General features: G+C 46.7%; 1 protein-coding gene across 1 annotated transcript; it reads left to right on the top strand.

Annotated features, from left to right (window-relative positions):
• Positions 1–1162: 1162 nt before the first annotated feature.
• Positions 1163–3224, top strand: LOC104584274 (DNA-directed RNA polymerase II subunit RPB1-like). The gene is made up of 2 exons (XM_010238504.2): positions 1163–2591; positions 2881–3224. Exon 1 carries the CDS (start codon positions 1215–1217, stop codon positions 2532–2534), a length of 1320 nt encoding a protein of 439 aa, XP_010236806.1. The 5' UTR covers positions 1163–1214; the 3' UTR covers positions 2535–2591; positions 2881–3224.
• Positions 3225–12320: the final 9096 nt, after the last annotated feature.

The raw sequence follows: 12320 nt of genomic DNA, 5'->3' as shown, positions 1-12320 counted from the left end.
GCTTGTGTTTCTTGGATGAACAACACTTAGAATCTGATATGTAGAGGAAGGCAATGGCACGGTTGATGGGACTGCACTTTAATATCGTCGATCGCAAGTGTTCCGACAATGTTGCAGCTGATTCCCTGTCCCGCGTGGGTCATTTGCTGGTTCTTCATGCCCTGACTGAAGTTCGGCCAGCTTGGATTCAGGAGGTATTGAATTCATATGCCACTGAAAGTGAGGCGCAAGATAGGTTGCAGACATTGGCCATTACTAGTGTAGATGAAAAAGGGTTTTCTCTTAAGGATGGAGTCATTAAACATGCTGGGAGGATATGGGTTGGCAACAATTCCGCGGTTCGGACACGCATCATTACTGCTTTCCATGCTAGTGCAGTAGGCGGACATTCTGGGGTTTTGGGCACTTACAAACGCCTCAAGAAGCTGCTTAGCTGGGTTGCTATGAAGGTCGACGTGGAGAATTTTGTCAAACAGTGCGGTGCTTTTACTCCCGTGTTCTCTTACCTGCCGTCGTCCGTCGAACTGGACATTGTCAATGCGGAGCCAGAGAGGATTCTCGATCGTCGCTTGGTTAAGAAAGGCAAGTGATACTAGTTTTTTTTTATTTTCGACAGTTATTGGTTACAAACGTCTGGAGCAGCAGCTGGTACTACTTCGTACAATACCTCGGTAAAAATTCTGCTCGCGTATCCCGTGGAGGATTCGACTCCATCAGAGACACACCTAGACAAGACAACTCGATCAGGAAATTAAATCACCATGCACGCCTCCGATTTCGTCCATGGAGTCAAGTTGACAGCTCGTCGGCTGCGGCAGTCTCCTGCTTCTTCTTTCAGAGCGCGCCGCCTCCACCTCGCCCTCGTAGCACCAACACGTCGGGCTCACCACCGGCGGCACGAGCTCGAGGAGGCATCCATCCGCTACCTTACGCACCAGAATGACGGAGTTGATGATCAACTCGTCATCGTCGCCGGGGTGGTGCACGGCCAGCACCTGGAACCCGCCCCGCCTGACGTCCGTGTTAGAGTAAAGACTGTCGATGGACTATGTCCTCTCACCCATGATACCCTGTCTCAGTTGTTCAGCAGTTATTTTCTCTGTCACATATGTATTTGTATTCCTCACACGATCGCTGTAATCGACATTCATTCTCTACTGGAACTCCCTCAAGTTCCCACACTATCGTGGCATCAGTCGCCTAGGTTCTCTTCCATGGCACCACCCAATCGGCCGCCGCCGCCCAACTTCAGCGCCAACTCCGGCTCCGGCTCCGGCTCCGGCAACACCACTTCTCAACAGTCCTACCCTATTATCTCTCCTCCTTCCTTCAGCGATTCCATAGCCAATGTAAGCCCTTACCTCAGTGTTGTCTTAGATCTAGCAAAGCACAATTATTATCACTGGCGTCATCTGTTCCATGTCCATCTCGGACGATGCGGCCTTCGCCACGACATCGACGACGACAGCATCGCTCGGCCTCAAGATCCTCGCCGGATGAAAGATGACTTGGCGGTTATCCAGTGGATCTACACGCGCACCAACACGGAGCTCTTCAACCTCGTCGCTTGCGACGGCGCCACTGCTCGAGACCTCTGGGCTGATCTCCGTCGCCTGTTACAGGACAACAGCGATGCGCGTATCAACGCTCTTCGTGGCAAACTCCGTACCATCACTCAAGGGGACATGCCAGTCTGCGTCTACTGTCAGCGCGTCAAGGCGATCGACTACGAACTCTGTGAGCTTGGTGATCAAACTGATAATCGCACGCTAATCAACGCGTTGCTGGTTGGGCTTAGTGAGCGCTTCGACAAGCAATCTGCATTCATCCCACTGATGAAACCTCCACCAACTTTCTCCGAAGTACGCAGCTTCCTGCAGATGGAGGAGATGACACAGGCCAGGAAGAATGCTCGTCCCAAAGTTTTCCATGCCAACGGCAGATCTGCGCCACCTCCACCTGTTCCACCTCCGGCTCCCGCGGCGCAACCTCCAGCCATGCAACCGCCACCAGGCTGGCGTCCAAGCCCAAACTACAAAGGGAAGAATCCATTTTACCGGCTTCCGAATTCTGCGGCACCAAGCATTCCCTGCATGCCCTCAACTTCACCAATTGCCTGGCATGCTCCCACTCAAGATCCGTGGACCGGTCTCGTGCAGCCGTGGCCACTGACCTGGAACTCTGCGCTGCCACCGGCCTGGACACCGGCGCCACCTCCCGCTTGGACTACGGCTCCACGTCCACACACTGGTTCCCCAGGACTGCTCGGCTCGCGACCACCGGCAAATGCTTTTCATGCCTACACCAATGGCGCCATGTACCAGACGCCGTCGGCCCCTTCTGCGCCACCGTACCAGATGCAGCCTCAGTCTTACCCAGTGCAGCCTCCGCCGTACCCGACGCAGACTCCGTCATACCAGTACCAGCAGGTCCAGCAGGCTGCAGCATCACTGACTGCTACTATTCCACTATACCAGGCTGCACAACACCATCTGGAGCGCCCACAACTGCTTCCTCGTCAGCTTCGGCACTAAGTTGGGATCAAGCCGCCTTCATCGCCGCCATGAACAATTTCGCCACTCAGGGAGAAGGTACGGATTAGATTTTTTATTCTGCGCATCTTCGCACATGTCTAATAATTCGCATATGTTGTCTTCCTGTCATCAACCTTCAATTTTCTCTTCGATCACCATTGGCGATGGTTCCTCTGTTCCTGCCACTACTGTTGGAAATTCCTTTTTACCTTCTTCTCGTAATGCTCTTCTAATGCGCGAAGTTCTCGTTGCTCCTGCTCTAATAAAAAACCTCATTTCTGTTAGAAAATTCACTACGGACAACCTTGTTTTCATCGAGTTTGACCCCATCGGTTTATCTGTGAAGGATCTTCAAACCAAGAGGGAGATCGCAAGATTCAATAGCTCTGGCGGCCTGTACACGCCGTCACACGCTCCTACTGCCACTGCCTCATCAGTCCTCCTTGCTTCCGTCAACATATGGCATCCGTGGCTAGGACATCCAACCAAGCGATTTTATCTTCTGTACTTCAAGAATTTCAAATTCCGTGTAATATGGAGTCTCATCGTCCTAGTTTGTGTGAAGCTTGTCAAAAGGGAAAACATGTTCGTCTCCCTTTCTGTGATTCTACCACTCGTGTTTCTGAACCTTTTTCTTTGTTGCATTGTGATGTGTGGACCTCTCCTACTGTTAGTATATTTGGCTTTAAATATTACCTTGTCGTACTTGATGATTACTCTCATTTCATATGGACCTGTCCCCTTCGAACCAAGTCCAAAGTACCACTCATATTTGCCAATTTTCAGCACTACGTGACATGGGAGTGACCCACCGGGTCCTCATCTTTGGTATACCTACTACGGCCCAGCATGAAGCCCACTCGGCGGCCCGTTACATTACCAGAAGCCTGGATGCCTAATCTTGCGACTCAAGATAGGAAAGATCAATTAAAGTACATCTCTCTATTGTAACCGACTTGGATTCCACCCAAGACCTGGCCTCCTGCGTATATAAAGGACCAGGAAGTGGGAGCTAAGAAGGACAACTCTCTCCCCCGGGACAGATTTCTCTCGCTCCCTAGAGATCCAATATCATAAAGGTTCAATCTCATACACCTCACGCCAGATCTCATCTGCGCACCCTAACCTCTGCGGCAACCTTGTAATTTCTTCATCAATACCAGATCAGACAAGCAGGACGTAAAGGTATTACCTTCCGAGAGCCCCCAACCTGGGTAAAACTGTGTCCCCTGCGTCCTTGTTAGCCGACGAAATCACCAACATAAATGCATGTCGCGCTCCGTAAACACAATGCCCCTCGACATGGCGTTGCCGAAGTGGAGCTTCGTCGCTATGTTTCTACTCATTTTTTCCTACCTATTCGGTTCATCTAGTGTGACAATGGCAAGGAATTTGATAACTCCACAAACCGCGCATTATTTCTTCGCCATGGCATCCTTTTCCGTTTTTCCTGCCCATACACTTCTCCCCAAAATGGAAAAGCTGAACGTTCTTTAGGAACCATCAATGATATTCTTCACACACTTCTGATTCAAGCCATCACGCACTTCTAGATTTTGGGTTGAAGCCCTTTGTCATGCCACCTATCTCTTAAATATTCTCCGTACGAAAACTTGTCCACCCTACGCTGCTTTCCATTCTCTTTTCCTTTCCTCCCCGGCCTACACAGGAACCCGCGGGCCTCGTGCGCGCTCCGCACGACGAGGGCCGCGCCGGCTGGCATGTGCTCTCCGAGGTGCGCGATCTAACGGGCCTTGCCCTCCGCGTGGCGCATGGGTGCCGCCGACAGGAAGACCACACCGTACGCGGCGAGCTCCTGGGCTGTCAGGTCCTCGACTTGGGCCATGCGGAATGACATGCACGCAGCCACACCGCCATCGTTGGCCGTGCCACGCCGGTCGTAGCTGTTGATGGCCCTGTGGCGCGAGGCGAGCAGGAGCGAGCCCGACAAACGCGATGCGCGCCGCGGCGAGGAGGCGGTCCGGCGCGTGGCGGCACAAGAGCGCGTGCTCCCGCTCGCTCAGCCTGGCGTAGTTTTCATACACTACAACACAGATGTCTTGTAGAGACATTTTCACTGAGGCAATATACTCTTTGTCTCTACCTAGAGACAATTTAGAGACAGAGTTTTATGTAGAGGCAGTCTATGAGGCGTTATGGATAATGTCTTAAATATAGAGACACTAGTTGAGACATTATGGTGTAGAGACATTTTTTAAGGCATTTAATTAATGGATTGTCACAAGACTCATGTAGAGACATGGTTTTGAGATACTTGATGAAATGACCTTACCGTATGATTAGAGACACTACTTGAAACACATTTTATGTTGTGTAGAGATATTCTTAACAAGTTTGAGATATGTAGCAGACTACTCATAATAATTTTATTAGAAGTATAAGCAAGAATTGGTATCAGGTTGAGATGGTTAGGTGAGTGTGTAGTTTTTCCTAAGGTATTGAGTTCGAGGATTGGTTTCAACATGATTTTTTCAATGTATATTTTTAGCACATGAGTATAGATACATAATTTAATGTCTTTACAAAATGTCGCATTGAATGTAGAGACAATATAGAGACACAATGAAATGTCTAAAAAGTATAGAGACACAATGCAATGTCTTTACGAACTGTCGTATTGAACGTAGAGACGGTATAGTGTCTCTATGCAATGTCTAAAACAATAGAGACGTTTTATTAGTGTCTCATCACACATAGCGACACTGTCCATAGTGGCAGTTTTGCGGCATTGTACCAAATGTGTCTAAAGTTATGTAGAGACAATTATAGTGTCTCTACGAACCAAAAATAATGTCTCTACGGACTATTTCTCTTGTCGAGCGGGCCGTCGTGGAGGGCGAGCGTGTAGGTCACAGTGGCCTGATCCATGGCGAGATGGATTGGAAATGACCACATGGTCTCTCTTGTTGCAGTTCTAGAACACGATCCATCGGGTGGCTGTCGCATGAGCCAATCGCCGTGGCGATCGACAATCTGGCGTCATATGATTGAGGAACTCATAAACCATGAGCATTGACAAGAAAACTGGGCCTTCAGGCTATGATAGTTCACCCACGGCCCAAATTAAAACATCAAACCATGCTACTGCTGCACGGTGAATCATGAAAATATTCTCAATGATTCAGAAAAAGAATTAAAATATTCTCAAAGAGCTCCGCATCATTATGCACACAACCATGTTCATAAATTATTTAACAAGTCTAACAAAACGAAAAGAACTATTGTATTAAAAACCATAGGCGCCATCCTAACGACAATTGTCGCAACCTACAAGCTGCATGAAGGGTGTCCATTCTCAGGGCCACATGTCTTGACCGTACACCACCGCCCAATCAACAAAATATGAAGGCCGCACCACGCCACAAATGGTCGAGCAAAGCCTCATTGCGCCCCGCATGCGCATGCTCCAGAATCAGCCATCATCGTCTTCCGCTGACGAACCTTCAAGACATGAATAGTACCATTGATCTTGCCAGGCGTGACATCAATAACACCAGGCGTCGCCACTGCCCTATAAGCACCCATCAGCCACCCACCGGCCGAGACCCACTCAACAACTAACGCCGTCATTGCCAAATCTGAGGACTTTGGGTTTTTATCCGGAAACTATAGCAGGAGTGGTGTGGAAGAACCTCGACAATGCCTCAGTGGAGGAGAGAAACGGCCAGGATTGCCACCACCGTCATGGTCGGACCAACCGACCATTTTTTCCCTTGGTACCAAGCGAATACAACCCCTTCTCAATAGCTGGCGACATCCGCAAGAAGCTAGATCCAGCGAGGAGAAAGCCTACGCATCCCTGACGGAAGCGGATCTGCGTTGGCCGCCAGAGGCACTTGCAGTAGGAAAAAGCTCGCTAGGGGGCACATCTGCCGCTGTCACAAGACTTGGCACCGCGCGCCGTCGATGGCACCCTCGAACGCAAATCCGCTCGCCTGCCATCCAAACCAATGCGAGAGGGCCCTGCCACCGCTGGCGTCGCGTGGATGTCGCCTGGTAGTGCGCTTCGTCGACGGTTGGAGGGAGGAGGGAGGCTGTTTGGAAGAGTTCATAAAAAAGAGGAACACATTCTTAAAAAAACTGCATCAAGAAGAACGAGCACCGGATCAGTCTCTCCGAAGTGCTTTAAGGTAGGGCAGCACATCCCAACAACAACAGTCTCAATTAGGAAATCCAGAATTACAATGTTTCAGCAATGTACGAAACAACGGTGCACAACACATTATTACACACAATGATATCCATAGGTTCAATTCATTCCGACACGACACAACAAGCTAAATGCTCAAATGTAAATGACAAGATACCACAACTTCAAGATCATGGTGCCGAGGTTCCATGAAGACAGTATTTCGCTGAGGAGAGCCAAATCATTATCTCTGAAACTGCCAGCTTACAGAGGTCCTCAGAGGACAAACGATCCCCGAACACGCTGTTGGCTGCATTGACCTGTTTACAGAAAACACCTAAATTCAAAGGGCCGCTCATGTATAATATCTAGTGGGATTTATCAAATGATGTTTTCTTTTGTCAACAGTTACTTTATCCGGTCTATTCCAAACAGAAAGAAATAAAATTGTCATAGCATGCACGACTGAAGAAAAACCCACACGCACACAAAAGAACCGGCTGTAACCCATTTATTTTCCACCCATATAGTTCCGAACTATTCCCTACCATACATAAGCTTCAATAACATCCGAAAAATGTTTATTTTTATCCCTGTTTTATTTTGGATGCACATATTTTGCAAATATTATAATCTTGTATAATCAAAAGGCTGAAATGGAGAATTTCTCTACTGTTTTCCTTTAAAAAAAAGTTAAAACAGTTCCTGTGACCCTGTTGATATGTTTACCCTAGAACCAAATTAAACTCTGAACATACTTCCTACTCCGGAGGTAAACACTGGATGGCTTGTTGAGCTGATGTCATGTGTAATTCAAGAAATTAAGAAATCACAAGCAATGCATACATTTAAGTTAACATATAAAGCTGTGGAGTTTACAAAGTTATGGTGGAAAAATATATGATCAGCACCTGCATCCAGTACGTCTTAACAAATTACCACTGTAAGTTCAAACTAGCTGCCGTAAATTTGGGAGTTTAAAGAGTTCAAAACCTTGTGTTCATCCAAATTTGGGAGTTTAAAGAGTTCAAGTTTTAGGCCCTGGTTTTTCTTTTATGCGGATAGTTGGCTGGTTAGGCAATATCTGTCCATGTAGACAAAGAAGGTGTGAAACAGAACCACATGGGAATATAATGAGTTGATCACTAGTGTTCGATGCAGGGAAGAGGCATTTTGCTACACCAGCAATGGCAATGGGTGTCTATGACTACTGGTGACCGTATTGGTGGTGCTCATGATACAAAGATGCCGGATTGAAGGACAGGGTGTAACGGTGAGATGAGGTGGCCAAGAAAAATTATCTTTGTAGAATTTTACCATGTAGTGGTGTTTTGCTTTCATTTAGTTTTTTATCAGCATCTTTTAACATCGTATGTTAGTAGTAGATCTGTCCTATAACATTGCTATGCGCTCGCTAGAAACATTTCAAAACGGAAGAATGCATGACATACTCAAGATATCTATCATATTCCTCTACTAGCTACAAGCTTGCACTCGACTGGATGGTTCAGATTCATCCATTTGCTTGCAAAAATAAATAAATTCATAACCAATAAATTAATTCCACCCAACATCGCCCTTAGTCTAAGTAGCTAGCGCATCGACACAAGGATGACTTTTAGCTAGGAAGAACAGCTCCTATTCTAGTACTAGTTGACATAATAAAAACTTCTATTCAAGTTGGGAGGTTTTGCAATTTCAGAAGGATTAACATACATGACTATGCAAAATAAGTAGTCAAATAATTATCGAGAGCACGTTCTTCTCATAGCCTTAACTAGCGAACATTTTCTACAGTCTAATTGGATCTTGCATGGGCTGGATCAAACGGAGGAAGAAGCAGGAAGGGATGATGATGAAAAATAGGAGGTGATGCAAGATTGCAAGAGGGGACTCATCCACAAATTGGCAACGATGGCAACACAATTTTTTTTAAGGCAAAGAACCAGAGTATTACAATAGGAGGAAAAGATAGACATGTCACAAGCCGGCGGCTACCTTTTTTAATTGCATTCCAATCAAAAGTTTATTCTTAGAGGGGATGGTCGATTGGAGAGATGGGATAATGGATCAGACCGGTGGAGGATTGCTAGTAAGTGAGATAGGTGAGGCCATGAAGCAAAGTGAGATCTATGGCACGGGATCTACAGCGATGGTGAAACTAAAGTGAATTAGAGGAGGAGGAGGAGGGACGAGATGTGGAATACAGGTGGATCTTTGTGCCAACGGTGGTTAAGGACGTGTGCGGCTGCGCTGGAGTTGGAACTGGTTAATTTAGGAAAAAGGCTAGGATGTGGATGAAGAAGAAGAAGGATCTTGCCCCTAATTAACACGACTCTCATGGGTACAGTCAAGGGCCAGCTAATGCTAGTTTCCATATTTTAATGTGATCAACGATGTTGCCATTTTCTATACCGGAAAAGAATTTATGCCGGTACATATAACACGAGGTCGACGTTTCTATCGCAGTTTCTGTATCTTAACATGATTTGTGCTAGTATGGAACCGACAAGATTTTTGTTTTTGTTTTTGCGCGAACATGAACGACAAGAGGTTAACGTCATCGAATCATTAGGTCGGTGACTAGGAGACATGCTCCCAAAAGGTGGCATGTATGCGATGTACGTAAGCAACGGAACACTTTCCGTGTAATGTGTGAGTTTTCATTCTTCCACTTTACTCGACAATTCCGAGAAAAACCTTTTTAAGGAATGTTTCAGCGCTAGGTGACATACCTTATCACATAAGATGGATATTGTATAATTTTAGCAAGACGTCATTTGACTACGTTTTCTCCATAGAGTTGAGGCAGGTGCTTTGTGGAATTCTATTTAAGGAAGGGGCAAGTAAGCCCCAAAAGATGCCCAAATTCAGCAGTTTTCGACCTGAATAGTGCAAGCTAGCTGCTAACTGTTCATCCAGTTGAAGATAAAAATCGAACCAGTATAGTATTTTGCTGAAGATACACATTTTCAAAGCCTGCAATTTTAAAATACTCTGGGGCAACTGAGAAGTATCAAATAAAAGCACCTATATATATAGCCTCACCCGAGAAGGCCAGAAGCCCAGAACCTAGAGAAGAGGAGGGTTTTAATACTTACGCGGGTGTGGAAGTTGAACATGACCCTGGAGCTCTCGGAGGCGATCCCCGACGTGATGACCTCGAGGCCGTGCTTATCGAGCACGGACACCACCAGCTTCAGCATGCGCGGGCCGTACCGCGGCGCGCACACGTTGATGTATGCGTCGTCTCCCGACAAGCTCAGCGCCACGTTCTGCCCCGACCACGTCTGGAGCCCCAACTGTGGCGGCACTGCCCCTGCCCCTGCCCCTGCCGCCGGCGGCTGCACCACCACGGCTGCAGGCACTGGCAGTACAACTGCCGGCGAGGACGAAGAGATCCCACTGACTGAGCTCCCGATCCCGGCCGGCATGCCTCGCGCGAGATCCTGCTTGCGCTTCTCCAGCTCTTTCACCGTCCCCTCCAGGGTCTTGATGTGGTGTATCGCCTCCATCACTATGCTTGACTTGTCCATCTGAAACCCCAAATTAAATCCGCTCAGAATTCTTCTTGTGGCAGACTGCATATCCACAGAAGAAGCTAGCCCTAAATAAGAGATCGATACATACCTTGTCGGGGAGGCTGGGGAGGAGGCCGTGCAGTGTGCTGAACATCTCGCTCATCCTCTTGCGCCTCTCGCGCTCCGTAGTGATGTGCTTCGCCCTGCGGCCACGGCGGCGGCTTCCTCCTGCTCTGCCAGCTGCGGCCTGCGCTGCGCTCATCAGCTTATCACCCTTAGATCCACCAGTCCCCTCTTCAGCTTGTTCTTCCTCCTTGACGATGCCCTTCCCCTTGTTAACAGCACCCGCGCGGATCAGATTGCTTCCGGAACTCATGGAGTTGTCGTCGGAGCTGTTCGCCACCGGCGCCTTGTTCTTCTTGTCGTCGGTGTCGGTGTTGTCTTGAGACGATATGGTGCAAAGCAAAGCACTAAACCGGGGGCGTATGGGATTTTGGATCTGGGGAGAAGCTAGGCTTGAAGGGAAATGTGTTTGGTTTTGTGGAATATCAATTATCTTTTTCCGGCCGCTCGCTTTAAGAAATGGATGCAACAAAGCTTTTTGCACATACGCGAAAAGAATGAAATATTCTGGTGTTTTCTTATTTGTCAGGAAATACAAATTAATTGTCATTATTTTTGTTTTCTGCAATTTTATTACTCACCCCCGTTGCTGCCAGAAAATATGTAACGTCTGAGTTTCCGATTGCTAGCTGGCTCACGCTAATAGTTTTGGCAGATCCATTGAATTTACACCTGCTCATTTATTTCAGTAACTAAAGACAAAAGAAGGTAGCAGGAGCATTTTCTAAATAATGATCCCATTCTATGCTGAAGCAACGGATATACATCACCTATACATACTCGTACATCTACATATGTATGCACAATTTACTAGTACTCCATATAATCCATCTATACTTAGCATTACCACAATTGCCTTGATAAGGAGTACATATTAATCACCATACCACCGGATATATTCTTTTTAAATTTCAGCAATAATCTCTGAAGTTTCAATATATAGCAGTCTAGCTAGTCACAGCGATTATGTTAATTCACACGTGGTAAATGCATACCCGGCCTACTTTAATTACAATATTTAATTTGATTGCTACGAAGCAAACTCCATTCTTCAGCAAAGCAGTAACCGAATCAAACATTTCTTAGCATAGTGTGAGCAACAAACTGAAACTGCAAGAATACAAATTCTGTTCAGTCTTTATGTATAAAGGAGAGAGCAGCACTTCAAGCACGCATGCACGCATGCATGGCATCCAACTATTTACATTATCATTAACTTTTGTATCCTTCCAAACACACTTGGCGTATTTCTGGTAACGGCAAAATACTTTCTCATTTTCATTTGGCCTGACGTCATAACCCATTAAAAGCTTGTATATAGCACACGCAAAGGTTTATACATGGAGGGTTAGGACAAAACACTAAAGCTTATCATCAAATAACGTTAGACACACCTCTCTCTCTCTCTAAAAAGACGTTAGACAATGGCTAACCAGTTAGTCAAGTGTATGTGCATACACGGAAAAGGCATTTTGGCATACGCAGCTGAGGTTGGTGGTTGTTGTCTGTTGCTGGCAATTGTGAGAATACAATGTGCGGATTTGTACGTAGTAGCCTATCGATTAATTGGTGAAGTGATCGATGGCAGATTTTTTTTTTTTTGCGCGCGCATGCAGTTGTGCACACGGAAGCTTGCCAGTTCGTCAAAAATAATAATACAATGATTCTATTTTTTATCCCATAGTTTGAAAAATCGACACCAATGACACAATTAATGGATTTTTTTTCTCATGGCTACCCTATTTAACAAAGATTTTGCCATATTTTACTCTTTTCAAGTTTTGCACCCCCTTTTGACAACTTAGGACGGCAATTTTGAGCTCGGCCCAAGACAGGGACAGTTCGGATTGGCCCAACGTTGAAAAAGCACGAGTTGAGCTTCCTTTCCAGCTCGTTTGAGATTCAGCCCGAGGTCGAGCACAACTCCGCTCGGGCCAGCCCGACAAGCAGAGGCGGTTTGGAAAGGCCTAGTCAATTTTTGCGACCGGATTG

The sequence above is a fragment of the Brachypodium distachyon genome, chromosome 3, assembly GCF_000005505.3.
Source record: "Brachypodium distachyon strain Bd21 chromosome 3, Brachypodium_distachyon_v3.0, whole genome shotgun sequence".
Classification (NCBI taxonomy): Eukaryota; Viridiplantae; Streptophyta; class Magnoliopsida; order Poales; family Poaceae; genus Brachypodium; species Brachypodium distachyon.
Note: the sequence above shows the minus strand (reverse complement) of the source record. Positions and strands in the feature narration are given on the sequence as shown.

What these genes read in the sequence shown, in the direction of transcription:
- LOC104584274 (XM_010238504.2), top strand. Translation starts at nt 1,215, where the DNA reads ATGGCACCACCCAATCGGCCGCCGCCGCCCAACTTCAGCGCCAACTCC.